General features: G+C 49.0%; 1 protein-coding gene across 1 annotated transcript in view; it reads right to left on the bottom strand.

Annotated features, from left to right (window-relative positions):
- Window positions 1-26,954, bottom strand: part of LOC119966526 (receptor-type tyrosine-protein phosphatase N2-like) — a 983,927-nt gene that overhangs the window by 415,654 nt on the left and 541,319 nt on the right. Inside the window, exon 11 of the mRNA XM_038798374.1 lies at window positions 4,305-4,384. Coding sequence (XP_038654302.1) covers window positions 4,305-4,384 — 80 coding nt within the window. The remainder of the gene's footprint in view (window positions 1-4,304; window positions 4,385-26,954) is intronic.

Below are 26,954 nucleotides of genomic sequence, written 5' to 3'. Positions count from 1 at the left end.
AAGTCTCCGACTGTCTACTATCTACTCCCCTGATCATCTTATAAACCTCTATCAAGTCTCCCCTTATCTTTCTCTATTCTAATGAGAAAAGGCCCAGCACCCTCACGCTTTCCTTGTAAGACCTACTCTCCATTCCAGGCAACATCCTGGTAAATATCCTTTGCACCTTTTCCAAAGCTTCCACATCCTTCCTAAAATGAGGCGACAGAACTGCACACGGTACTCCAAATGTGGCCTTACCAAGGTTTTGTACAGCTGCATCATCACCTCACGGCTCTTAAATTCAATCCCTTTGCCAATGAACGCTGGCACACATAGTTTTGGACGGATAGCATGTGATGCACAATTGCTAATATTTTTGTGCAAAGGCTATGCTATAGCGATTAATCCGCCTGACTGTAGAGGGTGGCTTTCCCCAAGTCCTCGAGGATTGTCATGCAGTTTCCAATAAAAAAAGATTAGGGACCATGACAGTGTTGCAAGCAACCCAAGGGAGAAACAGTATTTTTGCTTTCCATTTGAACACTATTGCAAATTTGAAAAAGAGGGGGACATTGGAGGTGATGGAGAAAGAGGTCATGTGATTAAAATCACCACTCCAATCAACATCTGTGCTGTTACCATTGATCGGAAACGGAACTGGGCCAGCAACAGATACTGTTGCCACAAGAGCAGGTCAGAAGCTGAGAATTGTGTGTCAAGTAAATCAACTCCTGATTCTCCAAAGCCTGTCCACCATCTTCAGGGCACAAGTCAGGAATGTGATGATTACTCTACACCTGCCTGGATGATTGCAGCTCCAACAACACAAGTTCAATACCATCCAGGACAAAGTATCCAGCTTGATTAGCACCCATCCGCCACCTTAAACATTCACTTCTTTCGCTACCAACGCACAGTGGCAGCAGTGTGTACCAACTACAAGATGTACTACAGCAATTCACCAAGGCTTCTTTAAATACCACAACTTCGACTACCGAGAAGGAGAACAGCAACAGACATGTGATAACACCATCACACCTGCAAGCTCCCCTCCAAGCCACACAACATATTGATTTGGAAATATACCCCTGCTGGTCATTGGGTCAAAATCCAGAAACTCCTTCCCTAACAGCACTGTGGGTATACCTTCAACACATGGACTGCAGTGGTTCAAGGAGGCAGCTCCGCACAGTAATGCAATGGGTTAGATTTCCATCTCACTACGTCATCATGAAACTAGCGCTGCAGACTAATCGCCTGCTGTTGGAACTGCCTGACTTCCAATTTCATTGTAATCACAGGAAATGTGAATAAACCAGTTGTGATTTATGCAAAAAATTGTATTATATGTCTTTGTTGCAGTAATTATTTTAAAAGCCGTGTTAGGATGTTTATATATCTACTGCAGTATTTTTTTTAAACCTTGGCTTTAAGACAGACAGACTTTGTGGCTGCAAAATGTGCACTTAAGATGTGGTAAATGTGAGATAATTATTATTTACAACCATGTTTATGTTAGGAGAGGCCTAATGGGATTTTTGTTATGATCTCTGGGGATTCCGTGGGGAGTAGATAATTACATAAGTAAGTAGGTCATGGGATTAGAGTGGAATAAAGATGATGTCAGTAATGGGAGGAACCAGGTCTATAGCAGGCACTTTTTAGTTAGTTTTCCAGAAGCTGTGAGCTGAACGACAGCTTTTACAAAAGGCTGTTAGATTCAGCATTAATCTGACAGACAGGGATCTGCAGGTTGTTTACTCAAAGGATCACTGACTCTCCAAACAGTCTTTCAAAGAACTTTCTATCCAGAGAACAGCAAGTAATCCTGTGGTTGCTAACTTCATTTAAAAGTGGTTTTGGATCTATGAGGGTTTTGTTTGATGGGAGATAGAGAAGGTGGCAGTTAAAAATTAAAGTGTTTCCTTTCATTGTTAAGCAATGTTTAACTGGTAACTGTAAGCTATATTTCTGTGATGTTGAGGTAGTTTAATGCTGCATTAATAATAATGTTTGTTTTAATATGCAAACATATTTCCCTATTTGCAACCTCTCCTGGAGCAAAGGATACTTTCCTCACTAATTAAAAAATAAGTAATTGGGGTTCCTGTCCGGTATCCTGGCAAATGTTGCGGTCTGGTCCGAGATCATAATGAGAGGCCTAGATAGAGTGGACCAGTGGACATGGAAAGGATGTTTCCACCAGTAGGAGAAACTAGAACCTGAGGGCACAGCTCAGACTGAAGGGAAAACATAGCTGAGGATTAATCTTTTCAGCCAGAGGGTGGTGAATCTGTGGAACTCTTTGCTGCGGAAGGCTGTGGAGGCCAGATCACCGAGTGTCAATAAGACAGAGATAGATAGGGGGTGGGATTCTCTGATCCTGAGGCTAAGTGTTGACACCGTCATAAATTCAACTAAACTACCTGCTTAGTAGGGGCAGGTATCCTGAACTAGGATCCTGAGCCTTACAGGGGTCCAGCACAGCACTGGAGCGACTCACGCAGCTCCAGCTGCCGATACCGGCATCAAACGGGCGCTGCGGGTCTGTGCATGCGCACTGCGACTGGCGCAAATTTGCACATGTGCGCTGGCTTCCTTCTCTGCGCCGGCCCCGACACAATATGGTGGAGAGCTACAGGGACCGGTGCGGAGTAAAAGAGGCACCCACCAGGAGAAGCCAGCCCGCCGCTTGGTAGGCCTCGATCGTGGGCCAGGTCACGGTGGAGCCCCCCCCCCGGGTCGGATTCCCCCCCCCCCCAACCAGGCTGCCCCCCCCGCAGGATGGACGCTGAGATCCCGCCGGGTAAGACCACATGTGAACAGCGCCGGAGGGATTCGGGCTATCTTGGCGGCCACTCGTCCCATCCCGCGTGGAGAATCGCCGGGGGTGGGGGGGGGGGGGGGGGGGGGGTGGCAGATAGAGCGGCCCCTAACTGGCACCGCGCCAACACCAATTCTCCGGTGCCCGGCCCGCCGATTCTCCAACCTGACCCTGGGGTCAGAGCATCTCGCCCAGGTTCTTTATTAATAAGGGGATCATGTGTACAGGGAGAAGGCAGGAGAATGAGGATGAGAAACCTATCAGCCATGATTGAATGGCAGAGCAGACTCAATGGGCTGAGTGGCCTAATTCTGCACCAATGTGTTGTGGACTTTTGGTAATATAGTTTCTATGGCGGATAGTGAAGTTGAATTTTTACACCATAATATCAACTTCAGAACAGCACATGGGGGCCTGTGATTGTGCAGGCACTTCCAACGGTTTTCAGCTTACGAGGAATAATGCTCATCATCTTTGGGACACAGTCCCAATCAGAAACCACGGCCGCTGTATGAGGTCCAATTGATTACTGCCATCTTCAGAAGAAAATAAAGGTGAGATCAAAGCCTGTGAGGAGAGGGAAAATATTAAAAGGTTCCTGGAAAGAACAGGGGAATTGGATTTGCTCCAGTGAAGCAGTTAGCATTAAAGCCGGAATACTGCACAGATGTCTTTTGTACAAAAGCTTTTTTGACTCCATGAGAAAAGGTAAAGTGAAGCAGGTGACACAGCCTAGGCTGCACAGTGACTCCAACAATATTATGGTGCTGAATTTTGACTTTAGCCAGAATTGCTTCAACTGTATTTTTGATGCTCCTATGGTCATTTTTCCTGTGCACAATTCTTCAAACTTAATTAGTCGGTCCTTATTTCCCTTCAAATCGTGCAGTGCTTCAATTTGAAAATACACAGGAAATAAATCTTCATGTCTTTTAGAATATCCATCTGTAACATGAATTTCAAATGCCTTCTACGAATGGTTCAGCATTTGCTGATAATATCAGGCCAAGTCCCTTCCCCAGTGTTATCTTATTCTGTGTAACCCACCCCCCAGCCCACTTGAACAAACCCAGCAAAACATTTAGTTCCTGAACCACGAGAATTCAGCCTCAGATAGATGCTGCTCATTCAGGTGACCCTGTCAGTATTTACCAGTGAGCTAAACGTCACCTCTCTCGAGTGACCTTACTTTCCGCTAATACATCTTCACGCCCTTTTTCATTTTTTGCCGATTCTGAAGCTCGGCTCGGAGGCAGCCCCTTTCACTATTCTTCACCATGCCCACGTCTCTTAATTTAAATCCAACTCCTCTTCAAACAACAAAATCACTGCTCGCCTTATTTGACTCTGCGATGTTACACTTCAATTTCCCATCTGTGCCATGGTCCTCGCAACTGTCTATTAGATGTCAGCGTGTGTGTGTGCGTGCGCATGCGCATGGGATTGGGATACTTTTTGTGACACATCATTACACAGTAAAAGAAATATTAATTCCTACCTGCGACGTTCACCACGTCGGCCGTTGACACATTTTGACCATTTACTTTAACTTGGAAGATCACAGCTGGCCCCATCATACTGAAAAATAATTAAAATTGGTGAATTGATGATAGGCTTTAGAGTGGATTCCACACGTTTGCAATTGCCAGGTTGATTTTCATACAGAAATTAACAGGAACAAAGCAACAGCATCAATAATGCACCTTTAATGCAGTCAAATGTCCCAAGGTGCTTCACAGGAGGCTTAACAAACAAAATTTGACACCGAGACACACAAGAGCAGACGACTAAAATCTTGCTCAAGAGGCAGATGTTAAGGAGTTGCATTAAAGAAGGATAGAGAGCAAGAGAGGCAGAGATGTTTAGGGAGGGATTCCGGAGCTCAGGGCCGATTGCAAATGGCAGCATGATTAAAATCAGGAATTCTTGGGAGGTCAGAATTGGAAGGTTGCAGATAATTTGGGAGATTGGAGCACTAATGTTGATCAGGGAGCACTGGAATGATAGGTGAATGGGACTTGCTGCTAGTTAGGATATGGGCAGCAGAGCGTTGGAGGACCTCATGTTTGCAGAGGATGGAATTTGGGAGGCGGGCCAGGGAGTGGGTTAGAATAGTCAAGTCTAGAGGAAATAAATGCACAGATGAATATTTCAGCAGAAGATGGCCTGAGACAACGATGCAGACGGGCAGCATTATGGAGGTACAAATAACTGTTCTTAGTTTATTAAAATTCATTTCTGGGATGTGGGTGTCACTGGTTCAGCCCAACCCATCACCAGTTCCATAAAATCCCTAGAATGCAAAAGGAGGCCATTTCACCCATCGAGTGCACCGACCCTCTGAAAGAGCACCCCACCTGGTTCCACTCCCCCCCCCCCCAACCGGTTCCACTCCCCCCCCCACCCCCCCCCCCCCCCCCCCCCCCCCCACCCCCCATCCCCGCAGTCCCATAACCTCACCTAACCTGCACAACTTTGGACTGTGGGAGGGAACCGGCGCACCCGGAGGAAACCCATAGGGAATGAGCAAACCCCTCACAAGTCACCCATGACTGGATCAAACCAGGGTCCTTGGGGCTGTGAAGCAGCAGTGCTAACCACTGTGCCACACTTGAAACAATGGTGGTGATGAGCTACCTTCTTGAACCCCTGCAGTCCATGTGGTGTTGGTACATCCACAGTCCTGTTAAAGAGGGCGTTCCAGGATTTTGACCCAGCAACAATGAAGGAATGGCGATAAGTCAGCATGGTTAGTGACTTTCAGGGGAACCTCCAGGTGGTGGTGTTCTCAAGTAATGGCATGCAAAAGTGGTCAGGAATTCATCTTGGGGTTTCATGAGGACACCAGGTTGTCAAGGGTCTGGTTCCATTTTTAAATGGCATCCTGATCTCTCGACCCCTGAATCCCCAAAGCCCCAATCACCTATAAGGTGGTCCTCAGGACCCCCACTCCCCGGCCCGATCCACAGAATGGGGAAAATAACAGCCTGGCACACCGGCAGTGCCCCTGCCAGCTGGCAGAACCACCTGGGCACCTTGTTAATGCCAGGCTGGCACTCAGGTGGCACTGCCAGGGTGCTATGCTGGCAGTGCCAATGTGCTCAGGTGGCACCAGCAGTACCAGGGTGTCACCCTGTCAAGGGAGCAAACACCAAGAGTGCCATTGTCTGGTCCCCATTTGAACACAGAATTTACAGTGCAGAAGGAGGTCATTCAGCCCATCGAGTCTGCACCGGCCTTTGGAAAGAGCACCCTCCCTAAGCCCACACCTTCGCTCGATCCCCATACTTACACCCTATCCCAGTAACCCCACCTTACCTTTTTTGGACACCAAGGGCAATTTAGCATGGCCAATCCACCTACCCCTGCACATCTTTGGACTGTGGGAAGAAACCGAAGCACCCGGAGGAAACCCACACAGACACGGGGAGAACGTGCAGACTCCGCACAGACAGTGACCCAAACCGGGAATCGAACCTGGGACCCTGGCGCTGTGAAGCCATTATGCTAACCACTATGCTACCATGCTGCCCTGTAGAGACCAGCACCGAACTGCGCGCGTCCAAGATCTCCAAAGTGATTAGGTTAGATCCCAACACTTGGTTAGATCATGGGAGTGCATATTAAAGTGAGACTAGCTGTCTCACTAATATGCAGATTTGCCAAAATGTGATCTGCCACAATAGGTGGGGTTCACATCACGACTTCACACGAGATCATGTTGGACTTCATGAATGCAGCGAGCCAGGTAGATCCCGAAAGAAAGAGGGATATCCCTTTTTCTATCTACCTCAATACATTTCCCCCAATCCCATGCGCTTTAATTTTACACAATAATCTCTTTTGCGGGACTTTGTCAAACACATTCTGAAAATCCAAATATACCACATCGACTGGCTCCCCCTTGTACCAGTTCCACACCGGCCCTCTCCCCCTCCGACACCCCAAAGATCGCCACCATAGAATCTGGCGTCAGCGCAACCTCTACAATCCTTGATATGTTCCCGAACACCACCTCCCAAAAGTTTGCCAAGTTCCCACACCCCCAGAACAAATGGGCATGGTTCACCAGCCCCCGCCCACAACTCTCACCCGTCCGCTACCCCCAAAAAACCCACTCATCCGGGCCTGAGTCTTGTGGACCATTTGCACCACCTTAAATTGTATTGGTGCACGATCAATTGTACAAAGACTAAGGTTGGATACAACTGTGGCTTTATTGCAGTAAGATGTGTGGCCTCCCACAGCAGCTGGCAAAATGGCTGCTGAATAGAGGACACGCTCCTCCTACTGGGCGGAGCCAGCAGGCAGGGGCTACTGGCGAACCTGTAGTACAGGTCCTATCTTACGTCACCTAATACAGGTGTAACAGTGGTTTACCACATTCACCCCCTGTTAAAAATGAGTCCGGCGGGGGTGGTGGAGAACTATATACAGTAGTGAATTTATGTAGTGTTTTATCAGGGAAAAGAAAAAAAAAGTGTCCTTTGAAAGTCCGGTGCCAGTTAGAGATTCAACTGGTCTGGTGCCTTGACGTTCCGCTGGGAGCAACGCAGCGGTGGTGGCGATGTCGATGCTGCCGATGTCGATGCTGGCCTGATGTTGGATGACTCCGGGAGTGTGTCGAAATCCTCTTCACCCTCTGGCGTGGGCAGGGGAAGGAGGGATGGTCCTGGTGGGGTTAATGTTGGGTGTGCCGGGGGAGGGGAGGGTGTCGCCGGGCTGGAGAAGTGTGTATGGGTGGAACCTGCTGGTGCCAGGTCCCTGAGGGAGACAGTATCTTGGCGGCCGTCAGGGTACGCCACATCGGCCTACTGGGGGTTGGCATGGAGCAAGTGCACCCTATCCACCAACGGGTCCACATTGTGGAGTTGGACGTGCCACGGAGCAGGACCGGTCCTGGAGCTGCGAGCCAAGTGGGGAGTGATACCCCGGATGTGGACTTCCTGGGGAAGGCAAAAAGACGTTCATGGGGTGTGTTATTCGTAGCGGTGCACAGTAGTGACCGGATAGAGTCTAGTGCATTAGGGAGGACCTCCTGCCAGCGAGAGGCTGGAAGGTTCCTGGACCATAGGGCCAGTTGGACAGCCCTCCAAACTGTCCCATTCTCCCTCTCTACCTGCCCGATTCCCCGGGGATTATAGCTGGTCGTCGTGCTGGAGGTGATACCCCTGCTGAGCAGGAACTAACGCAGCTCATCACTCATGAATGAGGATCCCCTGTCACTGTGGATGTAGTTGGGGAAACCGAACAGAGCGAAGATTGCGTTTCGGGCTTTGATGGCATGGGATGGCGAAGGGGAATCTGGAGTACTCATAGACCTCACTGAGAATATAAGTGTTTCAGTCGGTGGGGGGGGAGGGGACCTTTGAAATTGTCGCTGAGGCGTTCAATGGGACGGGAGGCCTTCACCAGGGATGCATGGTCTGGCCGATAGAAGTGCAGCTTGCACACCGCACAGACCTGGCAGTCTCTGGTGACTTGTCTGTACTTCCTTGACGGAGTAGGGCAGATTGCGAGCCTTGACAAGATGGTACAATCGTGTGACCCCCGGGTGACAAAGGCTGTCGTGCAGGGCACGGAGCTGGTCCACTTGTGCGCTGGCACATGTACCTCGGTATAGGACGTCTGGGGGCTCGTTGAGTTTGCCGGGGCGATACAAAATCTCGTAATTATAGGTGGAGAGCTCGATTCTCCACCGCAAGATTTTATCGTTTTTGATCTTGCCCCGCTGCGTGTTGTTAAACATGAAGGCTACCGACCGTTGGTCAGTGAGGAGAGTGAATCTCCTGCAGGCCAGGTAATGCCTCCAATGCCGCACAGCTTCAACGATAGCTTGGGCCTCTTCTTCGACGGACGAGTGTCGTATTTCTGTGGCATGAAGGGTGCGGAAAAAGAATGCCACGGGTCTGCCTGCCTGATTGAGGGTGGCGGCAAGTGCGATGTCTGACACGTCACTTTCTACTTGGAAGGGCAGTGTCTCATCTACTGCGTGCATCCCGGCCTTGGCTATATCAGTTCTGATACGGGCGAAGGCCTGTTGTGCCTCGGCCATAAGGGGAAAGTGGATGGACTGAATGAGTGGGCGGGCCTCGTCCGCATAGTTTGGGACCCACTGGGCGTAGTAGGTGAAGAACCCCAGGCAGCGTTTGAGGGCCTTGGGCAGTGGAAACGCCATGAGGTGTCGCATGCGGTCGGGATCGGGCCCCAGAACTCTGCTCTGGACCACATAGCCGAGGTTGGCTAAGTGTGTTGTGCTGAACAAGCACTTCTCCTTGTTGTAGGCGAGGTTGAGGAGAGTGGCGGTGTGGAGGAATTTGGCACGGTTGGCGTCGTGGTCCTGCTGATCGTGGCCGCAGATGGTGACGTTGTCTAGGTACGTGAAGGTGGCCCGCAAACCGTACCGGTCGACTATTCGGTCCATCTCCCTTTGGAAGACCGAGACCCCGTTAGTGACGCCGAAGGGAACCCTGAGGAAGTGATAGAGGCAGCTGTCAGCCTCAAAGGCAGTGTATGGACGGTCCAATTTACGAATGGGGAGCTAGTGGTAGGCGAATTTGAGGTCTATCGTTGAGAAGACCCGGTACTGCGCAATCTGATTGACCATATCAGATATGCGTGGGAGGGGGTACGCGTCGAGCTGCGTGTACCGATTGATGGTTTGGCTTTAGTCCACGACCATTCTGTGTTTCTCCCCAGTTTTAACGACGACCACTTGGGCTCTCCAGGGGCTGTTGCTGGCCTCGATGATGCCTTCCCGAAGCAACCGCTGGACCTTGGGCCTGATGAAGGTCTTGTCCTGGATGCTGTACCGTCTGCTCCTGGTGGCAACCAGTTTGCAATCTGGAGTTAGATTGGCAAAGAGGGAGGGTGGGTCGGCCTTTAGGGTCGCGAGGCCGCACACAGTGAGGGGTGGTAGGGGCCCGCCAAATTTGAGAGTAAGGCTCTGGAGATTGCACTGGAAGTCCAGGCCTAGGAGTAGGGCAGCGCAGAGATTAGGAAGGACGTAGAGGCGGAAGCTGCTGAATTCTACACCCTGGACCGTGAGAGTGACTGCGCAGAACCCCTGGATCACGACGGAATGGGATCCGGAGGCCAGGGAGATTCTTAGATTGGCGGGGTGGGCCGCACGTGACCCTGGGAGGTGAAGATGGCGGCGCCCACTGGTTGCGCGTGGTCTGGGATGAAGATGGCGGTGGCCATTGCGTGTAGGCCAGGGGGAGGGGGCGATAGCAGTGACTGCGCGAGCCTGGCACACCGCGGTGAAGTGCCCCTTTTTGTCGCAAGCCTTGAAAATGGCAGTGCGGGCCGGGCAAGAGTGCTTCTGCTGGCCGCAGAAGAAACATCGGGATCCCCGGGGTGCGAGAGTTGGCGTGTGGTGCAGGCGTACTGGCTGGGTGAAGCCCCGGCTGGGGTGGCTCTCTGTGGGGTCCACGAGGGACAGGAGGGGTGGGCCGCGCGGCCGGAGGGGTAGGCCTGTGCATTACATGAGGCGACCGTCATGGAGAGTGCTCGCTTTTTAGTCTCAGCTAGGTCGAGCGTGGCCCCTTCTAGCAGTCTTTGGCGTATGAGGTCCGACCCAATCCCTGTTACAAACGCATCGCGCATAAGAAGGTTGGAATGTTCGGTGGCCGTAACGGCCTGACAGTCACAGTCCCGGACCAATGGGATTAGGGCCCGCCAGAAGTCTTCCATGGACTCACCAGGGAGTTGAGAGCGAGTGGCGAGCACGTACCTGACGAAGAGTGTGTTTGTTTTCTGTGCGTGGTTTTCTTTGAGGAGCACCATGGCGTCTGCGTAATTCGGGGCGTCCTGGATCAGCGGAAACACGTTGGAGCTCAACCTTGAGTACAGGATCTGTATCTTCTGAGCCTCCGTCGGAGGGGTGGTTGCTGAGTTGATATAGGCCTCGAAGCAAGCTAGCCAGTGATTAAAGTCCTTTTTGGCGTCGCTTGATTGCGGATCCAGCTGCAGGCGATGTGGTTTGATTTGGAGGTCCATCTTTTAGAAAATCTTACTGCAATAAATTGATGCACGATCAATTGTACCAAGGCTAAGTTGGATACAACTGTGGCTTTATTGCAGTAAGATGTGTGGCCTCCCACAACAGCTGGCGAAATGGCTGCTTAATAGAGGACACGCTCCTCCTACTGGGCGGAGCCAGCATGCAGGGACTACCAGCGAACCAGTAGTACAGGTCCGACCTTACATTACCTAATACAGGTGTAACAGTAGGAGGTTGAATTCACTCTGCGCATTACTTCACACCAAAGCCCCCATCCTATCTCCCTTCCCAACTCCTCCTCACACTTCCACTTGATCCTTCACACGATGGGCTTGCCCTTCTCCCTCAACCACCCATATATATCCCCAGTCCTACCATTCTCCCCCTCTCATCCGGGAGCAACATTTTCTCTAAAAGCGTATACTCTGGCACCTGAGGGAATGAAGGCAGCACCTTGTGTGCAAAGCCCCACATCTGCCAATATCTAAACCAACTTCCTCTTGCTAGCTTGAACCTATCCCGCAGCTCCACTATCCCAGAAAAACCTCCCCTCCGCAGGTTCGGTTCCCGGCTGGGTCACTGTCTGTGCGGAGTCTGCACTTCCTCCCCGTGTGCGCGTGGGTTTCCTCCGGGTGCTCCGGTTTCCTCCCACAGTCCAAAGATGTGCGGGTTAGGTGGATTGGCCATGCTAAATTGCCCGTAGTGTACTAAAAAGTAAGGTTGGTGGGGGGGCGGTTGTTGGGTTACGGGTATAAGGAGGATATGTGGGTTTGAGTAGGGTGATCATTGCTCGGCACAACATCGAGGGCCAAAGGGCCTGTTCTGTGCTGTACTGTTCTATGTTCTATGTCCCTGACCCGCACTAATCCGTCCTCCCTCCATCTCCTACACATCCTATCCATCCTCTCTCGGAGTAAAACAAGGGGCGAAATTCTCCGACCCCCACGACGGGTCGGAGAATAGCGGGAGGGCCTTCCCGACATTTTTCCCGCCCTCCCGCTATTCTCCCCCCCCCGCCCAACTCCCGACACGAATCGCTGCCGCCGTTTTTTTACGGCCGGCAGCGATTCACAGCTGTTCGATGGGCCGAAGTCCCAGCCCTTTACGCTGTTTTTACGAACGGCAAACAGACCTGGTCTGGCCGTTCGTAAAAACAGCGGGAACAACTCGCTTTTTATAACCATGGCACCGATTGGCACGGCAGTACCACGGCCGTGCCAAGGGTGCCATGGGCCCGCGATCGGTGGGCACCGATCGCGGGCAGCGGGCCCGATGCCCGCGCACTATTTGTCCTTCCGCCGCCCCGCAGTATCCAGCTGAAAATTGGCATGTCATCTACGACTCTCACCAACTTTTACAGATGCACCATAGAAAGCATTCTTTCTGGTTGTATCACAGTTTGGTATTGATCCTGCTCTGCCCAAGACCACAGGAAATTACAAAAGGTTGTGAATGTAGTCCAGTCCATCACGCAAACCAGCCTCCCATCCATCGACTCTGTCTGCAATTCCCGCTGCCTCAGAAATCAGCCAGCATAATTAAGGATCCCACGCACCCCGGACATACTCTCTTCCACCTTCTTCCGTCAGGAAAAATATACCACACAGTTTGAGGTCACGTACCAACCGACTCAAGAACAGCTTCTTCCCTACTGCCATCAGACTTTTGAATGGACCTACCTCGTATTAATTTGATCTTTTCTCTACACCTTGCTATCACTGTAACATTATATTCTGCAGTCTCTCCTTCCTTCCCTATGTACGGTATGCATTGTTTGTACAGCATGCAAGAAACAATACTTTTCACTGTATACTAATACATGTGACAATAATAAATCAAATCAAATCACATTTCTGTGCCTTAGCTTTTCTTTGTCTATGTTTAACATGATTTAAGACATGCATGTTTTTCAAAGTGCTTCAAGTGAATTACTTTGAAGGCTGGTGACTGTTGTCACATAGCAACTCTGTATTGCAAATGCTCACACTCGATAGAATCACGGATCGTAGAAGGAGTCTGTCTGGTTCATTGTCCTCACGTCAACTCACTTAGTCCCACTCCTTCACCTTTTCCTCATAGCCCTGCAAATATTTCCTTTTTCAGTATCTATTTAATTCCCTTCTAAAAATCGCTACGGAATCCACTTCCATCATCATTTGGGCAATGTATTCTAGATCGAAACAAGTCACCGGGTAAAAACGATTTCTCCTCATGTCCCCAGCTTACATTGGAACGATCTTAAATCTATGTTCCCGAGGTAACAGCCCACCTGCCAATGGAAATATCTGCTCTGTCAAAACCCTTCATATTTTTGAACAGCTTGAATAACTTTCCCCTTTAACCTTTCTTGCTCCGAGCAAAACAATCCCTGCTTCATGTGAGATCAGGTGGAAAAATGTGTCTTTCACTTGGATCAATTGGATGATTTTGCGATCGAGGAATTACACTGCCTCAACTGAATGATAGTTAAGCAAAAAAAAAACAGATAAGCTGAAAAGCGAGGGGGAAAAACAAAACAAAAGGCAGTGGGGACTGGGTCTGGCAAAGGGTCTCAATCGGAAATAAATGCGTCTTTCCTCTCCTTAGACGCTAAAGATCTTGCTTTGTTTTTCGAGCATTTTCCCGAACAATGCTTAAATGCTCACACTGCTGGCCACCTTTGTGCAAGTAATGCCCTTACGTACAGACAGCGGGAAGTGACTTCTAATGCCATAGGGACAAAGAGAATTCAAACCGCGCTTATTGAAGACGGTTTGCCCTGAAATAGCAATTTTGCAGGTATGGAGTGATGTATTAATCCTCTCAAAGTATGGTTCCCCCAGCAGATTTGGAGGTGGAGTGGAATGACAATGATTTCCTAGAAAACCATTCCCCATAGCTGCTCCTGGCCTATGAAATACACCAATATAGAAACGACACATTACAAAATTGCTGCCTCTGCTTACCAGAATGTAGGATGTGGGATCTGCAACAACGCCTTACATCTGTTCCACATTATTAACACCAGAAAATTTTCTAAGATGCTCAATAAATCTCGATGAATGTTTATTTTAATTAATTCATGCGATATGGGGATCGCCGACTAGGCCAACATTTATCGCATAGCCCTAGAGAAGGTGGTTGCGAGCTGCCTTCTTGAATCTCTGCAGTCCATGCACTTGCCATCTTCCTAGACATTGCGAGCCAGGCTATGCCATATAGTGAAGATCTACTAAGAGCGGACCATTTCGGAAACTGTCACCAACTTAACTTCAAATATCCAGCAATTTGTCCCTTAAAACAGGAGTGTGAAAGCCCAGTGATGAAAGCCTTTTAAACTGTCCTCCCTCGCACTTTGGATTTCTACCAATTATAATTTCATCTCGGTCATGAAAAGCCTGGACTTCTGGAAGATCACTGTTAAAATAATTACAATATTCAGTCCCGTGAAAGGTACTCTGGACTAGTTCACTTCCCTTCTGAACTTACGAACCAACTGACTCACGAGAACATCACATTCTTAAAAAACTGGGATAATGCAGTTGTCTGCTCTGCTGGTACCTCCACAGAGGCTCGTGCAATTTTGACATTTCAATGTCTTTAAAAACGGGCATTAACAAAAATCACAAATTGTAAAAGGAAGACAGACATACATTAGGCCTCAGTGAAAATGTAACCATCAGATAGAGGTTTCTGGGCTGAGTAGGCATGGCCCGGCCTGGCAATTTAGTATATCTTTCTGTAAGCCACTGGACTTGGGTGTTGTGCATGCCCTATACATTCCCACATTGATTCAATATTGGATTGGATTGGATTTGTTTATTGTCACGTATACCGAGGTACAGTGAAAAGTATTTTTCTGCAAGCAGCTCAACAGAACGTACATATATCGGCTATAAGGAATGCCTGAAAGATGCCATATAAATGCGTGCTCTTTGATATAACAGCAAATGTTTGGCAATGCAAAATGCAGTAAGGTATTTTAAAAAAGAAACATACAAACATAGAAAATAGGAGCAGGAGAAGGCCATTCGGCCCTTCGAGCCAGCTCCACCATTCATTATGATCTTGGCTGATCATCCAATTCTAAAGGCTATCCCGCTTTCCCCCATATCCTTTGATCCCCTTCGTCTTAAGTGCAACATCTAACTGCTTCTTGAAAACAAATAGGGTGGGATTCTCAGTTTGCCGACACTGAATCGCAAAGCGCGATTGGACGGAGAATAGGTCCTGACGCTAATTTGACGCTAAACCGCGATTCTCCGTTACCTCGACAGTGGCATCAATGCGTACCAGAACACACGTATAGTAAACACCGTTTGCATATCATTAGCAGGCCTGACCCGGTATTCTCCGGGGCCAACGCAATTCTCCTCCTCCGATGGGCCGAGTTGCCGATGGCGCGGTTCACTTGAGAGAGAGAGAGAGACAGACAGACAGACAGACAGAGAGACAGACAGAGAGAGACACAGAGCGAGACAGAGAGAGATAGAGAGAGACTGTGGGCTGCTGGATCAGACACTGGGCTGGCCAGGGTGAGGGGAGTGACGGGGGCACAGGCTGAGTGGCCAGGGTGACCCCCACGGGACTGGGGCGGTGCCTGGGTATGGACCTCCATTGCCGCGGCAATCTTGCTGCGCACCCCACTGACTAGCCACCTTGGCCCCTGGTTCTGCAGTGTGACACTGGCCATATGGGTGCCCATCCCTCCACCCCACCCTCCGCCACCACCCCCCCAACCTGTGGTATGCCCAGGGCAACACCCACAGTAGCCCCTGTGAGGACCGCGGTGCCAGCCATCGACGGGGCTCGGGTTGCGAGGGACAATGGATATTGGAATTCAACCAGCAATGGTGGCAATTCCTGCTGGTTGCCCCAGCCCTGGGGGTTGCCTTGCGAGTGCACGAGTGGGCTCTGGTCAAGGACGAGGAAGCTGCAACAGCGGAGCGTACTACAGCGGAGCGTACCCCATATGGACAGGAGGCTGACGCCCAGGATGGAGAGCGAGTCTCCAAACAGTCTGAGGAGGAGGAGCCAAGAGAGCGCCGCATGAGGCCTCGTGTGTAGCGGCATCACCCATCATTCAAAGAATTGCCGGATCAGGCATGCCGGCGAAGACGCCAGCTGAGCAGAGAGACTGGGCAACATGTCTGCCAGATGATGGTACACCTGAAGCCGTGGGGGTATGGGGGAGGACAGCCGCTCCCGGTGGTCATCAAGGTGACGGTCTCCCTGAACATCGATGCCCCGGGGTCCTACCAGGTGTTGAGTGGGGACCTGTCCGGGATCTCACAGATCTCGGTGCGCAGGTGCACCGTGCTGTCACAGAGGCTCTATATGCCCAGGTGACTCAATTCATCCATTTCCACGTGGACCAAGCCTTCCAGGAAACGCAGCAGAACAGTTTGCCACCATTGCCGGGATGCCCCTGGTCCAGGGGGTGAACGACGGGATGTATGTCCCTTTACGGGCTGCTGCAGGTAAGACCGCTATACACAAACCAAAAGGGGTACCACTCAATGAACGTGCAGCTGATACGTGACCATCAGCTACGCATCATGCACGTCTGCGCCCGATACCCGGGCAGCGTGCATGACTCCTTCACCCTGGCACACTCAGCAATTCCTGACATGTTTGAGATGCCTCTGTGGCTGGGAGGGTGGCTCCTGGGTGACGGGTTATCCACTGAGGTCATAGGTAATGACACATATCCGGAGGCTACAGACCAACGCAGAGACCCTCTACAACGACGCGCATACAGCAACCAGGTCCGTGATCAAGGGGTGCATCGGCCTCCTGAAGATGCGGTTCAGGTGCTTGGAACCCGCTGGAGGGGTCCTCCAGTATGATGCGGAGAGGGTCTCCCACATCCTGGCAGCTTGCCACGTCCTCCACAAGAGATGTGCTGGAGAAAAAGGTGGAACGCCATGCCTTGTCCGACAAGGAGGATGCGGGGGAGGGGGGGAGGATGGGCAGGATATGGTTCCCTGACAGGCACGGGAGGCTGCACAACCAGGGCCAGTGCACACAGGACGCTCTGGTTGCCTCCAGGTTCACCAACTAGAGGGGAGGGACTGGCCAGCGCATGGGCACCGCATCCCAAACCGACAACTCCTCACTTGCACCCCCCAGCCACCCCCCCCCCCCCCCCCCCCCCGCCTGCAACACCCTCTGTGATACACATCTGCCGCACTACGGGGTGGGGGTTCTGGGTTGGCAGTGATACCATGGGATAGAGGATGATGACAACCCGCTCTGCGATGAGCTCTGGTGCTTCGCATCATTTGACAACATCTGACCCCTGCCCACGGTAGCACTTTCCACCGTCCACCTGGGTGATCCCTGCATACGAGTTGGCCATTCCAGCACACGGTGCCATCGGAGTAGCGGTGTGGATGGTTGGGGGAGGCAAGGGTGTGGAGCCCCAGGTCACCCACAGGGTCTGGCCATTCCCCCCCTGATGTTCACCCATTCATCTTTCCCCAGCCAGACCAGCCCACCCCTCACATTCACCGGACAGAGCACCAAAGCTGGTTGTAATGGAGGTAACTGGCGTTCAATGTGAATAAATATTTTCAGATTTATGCCCTAGCCCCTACAACTAAACTGTGCCCTGCACTCGTGCCAACTTAACTGGTGTCCAACTTTATGTCCTTACCAGCTCTAATGCGACACCGAGGTGGTTCCCCAGACGGTACAGCTGGATTAGAGGCTGCCTGCTGTGATTCCTGACGCATGACCTGGGTTACCGTTGGTGGGGGTCTTCTGAGAGGACTGGTCCTGGATGGGCTCGGCTACTGCTCGGCTTGTTATGGGCTATGTTTTAGAGAACCCCAAAGTGTCTCACGGAGTTCACCTGACCCACAACTTTTAATAGATTGTTATTAACCTATCGCCTTGGCACGACGAACGACGGTAGCCGGCAGCCTCGTTCCCGGGCCGGGGTACAGGCTCACCCTCCTCTCATCCATGGTATTCTGGAGGGTCTCTAGCTTGCATCGGCAAAGCATGGATCTGCTCTCCTTGCTGCCATCTTGTTAGCTGGGATGGTGTGTGTGGGGAGTGAAGTGTGTATATGCGGCTGCAGCTTGTCAGCCCCCTGAGTGAATCCGGCACCATTCCTCATTAGAATCGATTGTGTTCCAGGTGGCGCCGGTGCTAGCCCCTTGCCAGTAGCGGAATCGGTCCAGGTGTGGCGCCAGTTTTGCTGTCGTGAAAGTCCACGAATTCTGGGTTGGCATCTGAGAAGTGGAGAATCCCGCCATAATGTTTTGGTCTCAACTATAGCTGTGCATGAAATATTTGCTTCATACTAACTTGGAACTGATGTTTGAGCAGTGGAATCCAGTTGACAATTCACATCTGAATTGAAATTTCATGATAAAGGGTGAAAGTGCAGCAGACTGGAAAGCACCAACCACATCTTACGGCAGACACTGCAACATCTGTGCCTTGGACTTCAACTCGTTTTCAATGTAATTGTACCCCCTAGTGGAATATGACAATTCAGCATCAAGCTATCACGGCAGTTGACATTAAAATTCAACCAGGTTAAAGATATTGTTATTTTTAAGTTTCAATTTTTAAAAAATAAAGCTGCGCAAAAAGCAATTTCAGCGGGGGAAGGTTTGTGTGTCGCACTGTGCGGACCAGGTCAATTCCCTGAAGGGCCGACAGCCATTTGAAGCAACGCTGCACAAACAAATTTATCCCCCTCAATGCTTGGTTTCACTTATTAAAGTCTGCCGCAAAGCAATTCAAAGAAACATTAATAAATGACCACTTACTAATGGTTGGGGCTGACCGTATAGAGAGGGGGGGTGAGTGGTTTGAAGGTGAAGTAAGTTGTGCTGCAGTGGGCATTTGAGGAGATTGTAATGATACTCTGTTGGTCGGTGCAGAAACAATGGGCCAAATGGCCTCTTTCTGCACTGTAAGGATTCTGTGGTCCTGTGGGGAATTAGCTGTGTAAAGTGGGATGTGAAGAATGCAGTTCTGCCGCAGTGCAAAACCAGGGTTGAACAAAGAAAAAAATCTATAATTTATATACTTTTATATATATTTAGTAGGTCCCCCCCCACCCCCCCATGCCAATCCCAATACAAAGAGGACAGAAGTCATGTAAGAAATTGTTGGATACAGGAGAAACTTTCCACGAGGCAAATTATAGAATTTACAGTGCAGAAGGAGGCATTTGGCCTATTGAGTCTGCACTGGCCCTTTGGAAAGAGCACCGCACACCGCCACCCTATCCCCGAAATCCAGTAACCCCACCCAACCTTTTTGGACACCAAGGGCAATTTATCATGGCCAATCCACCTAACCTACACATCTTTAGACTGTGCGCGGAAAAAGCACCCGGAGGAAACCCATGCAGACAGGGGGAGAACATGAAGACTCCGCACAGACAGCGACCCAAGCCGGGAATTAAACCTGGGACCCTGGAGCTGTGAAGCAACTGTGCTAACTAATGTGCTACGAGGGGGGACACAAAGATGAACGAATAAATGAAAATAGATATCAATAAAAGACAACATGAAAAGAAAAGCCTAGTCGCACAAAAATGGAACAAAGGCATGGTGGCTCGGATTTTGTGCCCATATCAAGCGTGGCACAAATGGCACAAAGTCTCGTGAGAGACGTAAAACGAGATTCTCGCTGGCAAGATCAATCGTCCCTGTCTTGATGTAACAAGGTTCATGCTCAGTAAGGTCAAGAAACTCATTTAAATACATTTCAATATTATTAGCAGGCTTCCCCGCTGTATTGTCCCTCCACATTCGGATTCAGAGCCCTCCCTGCCAGCGTGGCAGTGTGGGACCAATCTCCAGCATTTGGTTTCTCAAAGTGTTTGAAAATATGGCAGTCAAAGCTGGCAGTGTAGATGGCGGGCTACACACCACTTTTCTCACTTGAGTCAAAGCCAAGAGCTTGGCTTTACAGCAACTGTTTACATACAATGTCACTTACACAAGCATTTTCAATGCTCAGTATTGACTTAAGGCATTCTCAAAGATAATGGATAGCTGTTGGCTAATACAGAACTGGAGTGCTGCTGAAAAAAGACATTTTGTCGAATCATTCCATCTTGCACTCTTCTGGACAATCACAAGAATACAAATGTCAGAGGAAACAACAACTTTAAACTGTATGAGAGGACAAAGCTGATTGGTTATCACATAGACTCTGATTGGTAGAGATGTTGCCTTGGAGAATGCACCAGTTGATGGTGACTGACATGTTCCTTCTGCTGTTCACAACGGGCCAAGTGCAGGTCGTACCTAACCAGCCTGTGCTTGAAAAACTCAAAACAGTGTCCAGCATTAAATGTGACTTCGCAATTGACAATTGGTAAATAATTCTCAGTGTGCAAGAAATTATGCTGACAACCAATTTAAAACTGTCAGTCGGGTTCGCAGTGTGGCGCACTGACGTGTACTGGAAGCTATATATATTAATACACAGAGCCCTTTTATTTGCAGATACAAAGAACACGTACACACATTTTGCCTGTTGCAGCTAAACACAATACGTGATGGCCACTCGCTGGATCATTTCACAGGGCAATGCTTTGACCAATACGAAACAAGCTACCTGGATTAAATATCGAACAATGCTTGGCAGTTCATTGTCAGTCACCATCAACTAGTGCATTTTCCATGGCAACGCCTCTAGCACTCAAAGTCCACTTGTCAACCAATCTGTACCCTCTCCTCATATAATCTAATAATTTCCGCTGACATTTGTATTCTTTGTATTGTCCTCATGATTGCAAGATGAAAAGCGTTAACAAAATGAATTTTTCCAGGAAAAGATAATGGCATGGATTTTATGTTGGAAATTCCATTGTGGCTATGAGGACTCACCACTACTAAAGGGTAAATGGGACAACAACTTCCAGAGTTAAAAGCAGAATTCAGGAAGTTGCTGCCCAGATTACCCCACTCCTCCCAAATCTTCACTCTAACATTATCTTGTGGAGAGACTTGGTTGTCACATTCATGAAGGTTCAACACCCACTAGACTCCACAGAAAAGGTTACGGCTTGTCCATTCAAGTGGGAGTACATTTTTAATGCTGTGGTAAGGCTTAATTGCAGCCACTCTATAAAAGCTATAACTTATTGTTCACAAATATGGAATTTCATGCCTTCACATATCTTTTCATTCTGCCTCTTAACTTTCTACATTTCATCTTTCTTTCCCTTTCTTTATTTTACTTCCTGCGCATGATTCAGCTCTAAATTAAACATTATAATTTAGGCTTACAGGTCTAGGCAGAGACTTTCTGGCCGCATCGCTGCAGGACCCATCACGAGGGATATGGCAGGCCAGTCAGAGGTCCACTGACCTGAGGCGAAAATCACGGCCTTAAAACTCTGTGGGCTGGATTTTATGGTCGCCTGTCCAAAGCCAATGGACCTTTGGATGCTCTCCAAATTTTCCGGTCCGGACTATGCCGACTGCCATCGCAGGTGGGGCCGGAAAATCCCAGTTTATTTCATTCAGAAACGATTCATGAATCTGTCTTGTTAAGGAGGCACTCTTGTCCTGGAGGCTTGTTCTGTCCTTACAGGCTCTAGATGCCCTGTAGAGGGGCCTGTGCCGAAAATGATTCTTAGTCACAGCATGTTCCACTGCAAAAACCCACAGAAAGTCTGTAGACAAACGGAAGCACAATGACTGGCTAATCTACTCATTCACGTCTTTTTCTTCTCTCTGTCCAATGCAGTTTCAATCTACAGTGCTGCCTCCAGTGCGCGAGACTCTCACGGCCCAATAAAATCCCGGACCCATGTATGTTTTGGGACTGGTGTTAGAATTCTGGTCTCATGCTTTCTCCACAAACAATTCCTATTTCCTTGTTTTTGTTTTAGCCCAAAACATCATGCAGTGATAACAAAGCAGTATCTCAGTGGGGAGCAGTAGAGACACAAATCATAGTTTTGGAACTAGGGTGCCCTGAATCAAGAAGAGTTATACTCCTGCTTATCACCAGAGTTCCACAATTTTTTCACATTCATTGGCTTATACGCAATAAGGATACCTTTTATGTATCCTCCATAGCAGGTGTCTGTTGCAGACATTCTGTTATGAAATATACTGTAAATGGCAAAACTCGAAGGAATATACAAAGTCAGAGAGATCTGGGCGTGCAGGTCCAGAGATCTTTGAAAGTGGCAACGCAAGTGGACAAGGTAGTCAAGAAAGCATTCGGAATGCTTTCCTTCATTGGATGGGGCATAGAGTATAAAAACTGGCAAGTCATGCTACAGTTGTATAGAATCTTGGTAAGGCTGCATTTGGAATACTGCGCACAATTCTGGTTGCCACACTACCAGAAGGACGTGGAGGCTTTGGAGAGGGTATAGAGGAGGTTCATCAGGATGTTGCCTGGTCTGGAGGATGTTAAGGAGAGGCTGAATAGAATTGGACTGTTTTCATTAGAAAGACAGAGGTTGAGGGGTGACCTGATAGAGGTCTACAAGATTATGAGTGGCATGGATAAAGTGCATGGGCAGGTACTCTTTCCCGGGGTGGAGTGTTCAGTCACCAGGGGACCTAGGTTTAAGGTCCATGAGGCAAAGTTTAGAGGATATGTACAAGGCAGGTTTTTTTTTTTATACACAGAGGGTGGTCAGTGCCAGGAAAGCGTTGCTAGGGGAGGTTGTGGAAGCAGATATATTAATGGTGTTCAAAAGCCATCTCACAAATACATGGTTAAGGTGGGGCGATTGGCCTTTTCTGTGCTGTATTGTTCTTTGTTCCTTAACAGCTGCCTTGTTAAGGAAGCACTCTTTATATTTATATGGCAAGCATTAGAAAGTGGGTTTAATTTGCAGTTTCTGTGCCTGGAAGGGTAAAATCTGTAATTGGATTCATGCTGGACAAAAGGTGTTTGCATGTATGGGGTTTGGTTAAGTTCCAACTTGTGTCTCTGTTGTGCGTAGAGAGCGCAACAGCATGAAGAATAAATAGTAGAAGTAAGTCACTGCTTAGCATCAGATGGCCACTTTCCAGAGGTAAGGGTTTCCTTTGTTCTTAGTTTTAACTGGAAGCCAGAGCAATTGGAGACAGGACCTCTGGGAGCAAACATCACTTAATCCTGCCAGAAGAAAGATTGGACAGGACAGGAACTGTGGAGAGGCAGACTTCCTAAAGTACAAGTTACAATCCAGATAACAGAGAATTGGGACAGAAAGTCCCAAAACTGGAGTTAAGTGAACAGAGACAAAGGTACTGGACAGAACAATTTGAGGAAAGTAGACAAAGTGTTCTGAGTTAAAGAGACAATTGCAGTAACCAGATTAAAAGTGGGACAGCAGCCTTCAAAGGTTAATCAAATGTTGAATGCCATTTTAATCTGAGAATCGAGAGTTAAAGCAATTGCGAGCATTTTCATGGAATCATGGAATTCCCTACAGTGCAAAACAGTCATCTGGTCCATCAAGTCTGCACCAACCCCCTGAAAGAGCACCCCACCCAGGCCCACTCCCCCACTCTATCGCCATAATCCCACCTATTCTGCACATCCTTGGACACCAAGGACCAATTGAGCATGGCCAATCCACCTAGCCTACACATCCTTGGATTGTAGGGTGAAACTGGAGTACCTGGAGGAACCCCACACAGACACAGTGAGAAAGTGCACACTCCACACAAACAGTGACCCAAGGTCAGCATTGAACTCAGGTCCCTGGCGCTGTGAGGCAGCAGTGCCACTGTGCCACCAAAGATGTGTAGGGTAGGTGGATTGGTCACGTTAAATTGCCCCTTAATTGGAAAAATTGAATTGGGCACTCTAAATTTATAAAACAAAAAGATAGAGAAAACATAGCCTTCACCTCGTTGAATGCTGAATCCACCAATCCCCCCAACCCCTGGATGTGTAATGAAGGATTTAATTTGATTTGATGTTGTAAATAAAGATCTTTTCTGATGTTTTGTAATGTTCTGAGCTTGACTGCTGAGTCAGAAATGGAATGTAATAATGATAATGTTTTAAGGATAGGAAGTTAGAATGTTTAAATGTGTAAGGGAGTGTAGTTTACAAAGGATAGTTAGAGGTTCCCTAGTAATGCATGTCCCCTTTGGCATAGCGCCAACCAGAGACTGTTAGATAAAATTTTTTGCCATAATTGAGGAAAGTATAGAGGCCATGGGACTCCCTGAGATCAGGGAACCCAAAGACACCGACCTTGGGTGATCCTTCATGATTTCTCATGAGGATCAAAAGGAGGGAGTGTAGCCACCTGGGGTGACCACTGCCCAAACACAAAATGGAAGATTGCAAGGAATGCAGGGAAAATGGACATGTTGTAAAAAGCAAGCAGCTTGCAAAGCGCTTGTATATTTGGACTGCTGCAGAAACCAGTTTTGGCTGTTGCAGAAACCAGACAGCACTATGAAAAGAAAATAGTTAACATATTAATGAGGCGGTACCGGGCGATCCCCAGGCACAAAAGAAACAAGTTAACACTAATCGATACATTCGCTGGAAGGCCAGACTTTTCAGCGCCAAAGAAGCCCAAAACAATAAGTCCCAAGAACCGCCCCAGTGATCGAGATACTGCCCCGTTATTGTGGAATTCAAATCAATCAATTGCGAGAGTATAGAGGGTCCGCCCAGGTGGGCGCAAGACCCTGAGTGGAGTATAAGACAGAGACCGCGACCCCAGCTCTCTCTCTCTGTCAGCCTCTCCTTGACCTGCTAGCCCTCCCAGCAGAACACCATTGCAGCAGAAGAACCTTGTGCAGGAGAGGTCTGGACAGAAGCCGCCAGCAAGTCACAATGCACGCTACGGGAATAGACACTCCTGACCCCTTTAGACCATAGCCACTGGAAGCCTGCGGACCCAGGACAAAGCTAGAAGCCGTTGTTCCCTGATCCGGCAGTCCCCTTATCCAGATAAGTATTTGGCCTATTAGCGGTAGGATTAGCCTAGTTTTATAGTTTATATGCATGATTAGTAGATTATTGTAATATAATAAACGTGTCTTGTTTGAACTTACTAATTGGTGTATGGTTTTATTGCTTTGAACTTGACCTTGAAACTTGTGGCGGTATCTTAACGATACCTGGCGACTCCAAAGCTAACGAACGAAACAGAGCCAAATTGAGTGTTAAGCACACTCACCCAGAACGAGCAACAATGCTCACAGATGGGTCCTTTTAGGGTGGACATCAGCTTCTCCACCCTCTGCCTCAGTGTGGCTGAGGGATTTAATGGAGTTCCTGTGTTTGGAGAAGGTGAAATTCGCCTTGAGAGGGACGGGCGAGTGGTTCCACAAAAGATGGGGCCTGTTTATATTATATTTTGGAGAGCTAGTTGTTGCTAACGGGTGGGGGTGGGGGGTAGTTTGTGGTGGTACTTCGGGGCTATTTCAATTGGAAATGTTGTGTTCTGTGATTGTTAAAATTTGAATCAAAATATTTTCAAATAAAAAGATAGAGAAAGCATGTGACGCCCTTAGAGAGGTAATTCTTTTAGAAAAACTTAAAAGATTCACTTCCTTTAGTTATTCGGGTGCATGTTGAGGAAGAAGAGCTAGCCCCCAGATCCATTTTTTTCCCCCATCATCCTTTTAAACATGATAAGATAGGAAATGGGAAGGAGAAAGGAAAACAGTCAAATAAGAGATTGAACAGTTGGAAATGGTCAGAAAATTTCACCTCAGATCGAAAAGGTGCTGAAGGTGACATTCAGAGGCCTAATTGTTTCATTTGTAACAAAGTTGGACATATTAGGGAATATTGTTGAAAATTAAATGGAAAACCAGTTGAAGTAGGAAAAAAAAAAGAAAAGAAAAATCGGGAAAAAAATGGCTGTAAAAACTAGAAGTGGGGCGGGTGAAACATGGGGCGAAATTCTCAGCAACGGCCGACGCTGGCGTGAAACCCGGAGTGTTTCACGGCGGCGTCGGAGGCTGCTCTTCGCCCCCTATTTTCCCTCCCCCCGGGGGACTAGGAGCGGCGTTGGGAGAAACTCGGCCGCCGGGCCTTGACACTTGCGTCAAGGTGGCGCGCCGAGAATGACGCGGCGGGCGGCGCCTAAGTGACGTCAGCCACACATGCGCAGGTTGGCCGGCGCCAACCCACGCATGCGCAGTTGCCATCTTCCCCTCCGCTGCCCCGCAAGACGTGGTGGCTTGATCTTGCGGGGCGGCGGAGGGGAAAGAGTGCGTCTCTTAGAGACGCCGGCCCGACGGTCGGTGGGCACTGATAACGGGACAGTCCCCTCCCGAGCACGCCCGTGGTGCTCGTTCTTCTCTCCGCCCCCCACAGGCCCCACACTTACCTGTCGCGCGCTGTTCACGCCGGCAGCGACCAGGTGTGGTTGCCACCGGCGTGAACAGGTCGGGATCGTCAGGCCGCTCGGCCCATCCGGGCCGGAAAATCGCCGGTCTCCGTGAAAAACGGCAAGTGCCGAATCTCCGAGTGGCGTGTCGCAAAACGCGACACACCATTTTGGGGGGTGGGAGAATTGCGGGGGGGGGGGGAGGTGCCAGAGCGGCCCTCCCGCGATTCTCCCACCCGGCCTGGGGAGCGGAGAATCGCGCCCATGTTCTTTCAGAATCAATGAGAAAGGGGCCGAATGGCCTACTTCTGAATCAATTTCATTTGTTTGTATGAAGTGCTATATAAATGAAGTCATTCTTCTTATAGGAAATAGGGGGTCCTGAGCATGTGTTTTTTCTGCAGAAAAACCTCTTACAAATAAATTGAAAATAATTTGCATAGAGAAATCTGCATCGCTTAACAGGATAAAACGTTCAAAGAACAAGGAGGTATTAATTGTCCTGAAGTCACATCAACATTGAAGAGTCACAAATCTTATGCCGCAAGCAGCTTAACGTGGCAGTTGCTGTCCATATATTCATTGCTCCTGATATCTTGCTTTTTGCAGAGTCTTGCCTCAAGCGAGCAATGTGTTGATCCTCCATCACGGAAGGACATAATACTAATGTTAACAAGAAAATGGACAATCAAACCATCAAAGCAAAATGCCAGAGGTGCTGGATTTACAGCCAGTTTACCATGTTACAAGGCACTGGTTTTTGAAGAAAATGAATACACTGCATTGTAATGGCCTGCTAAAATGTAAAACGTATGGACTTCCGATAGTGACATGTAGGTGGAGGTCGCACATGAAGTTGCTCCTGC

The sequence above is a fragment of the Scyliorhinus canicula genome, chromosome 5 (genome assembly GCF_902713615.1).
Source record: "Scyliorhinus canicula chromosome 5, sScyCan1.1, whole genome shotgun sequence".
Lineage (NCBI taxonomy): Eukaryota > Metazoa > Chordata > Chondrichthyes > Carcharhiniformes > Scyliorhinidae > Scyliorhinus > Scyliorhinus canicula.
The sequence above is the reverse complement of the archived record's forward strand: the minus strand, read 5'-3'. Positions and strand labels throughout refer to the sequence as shown.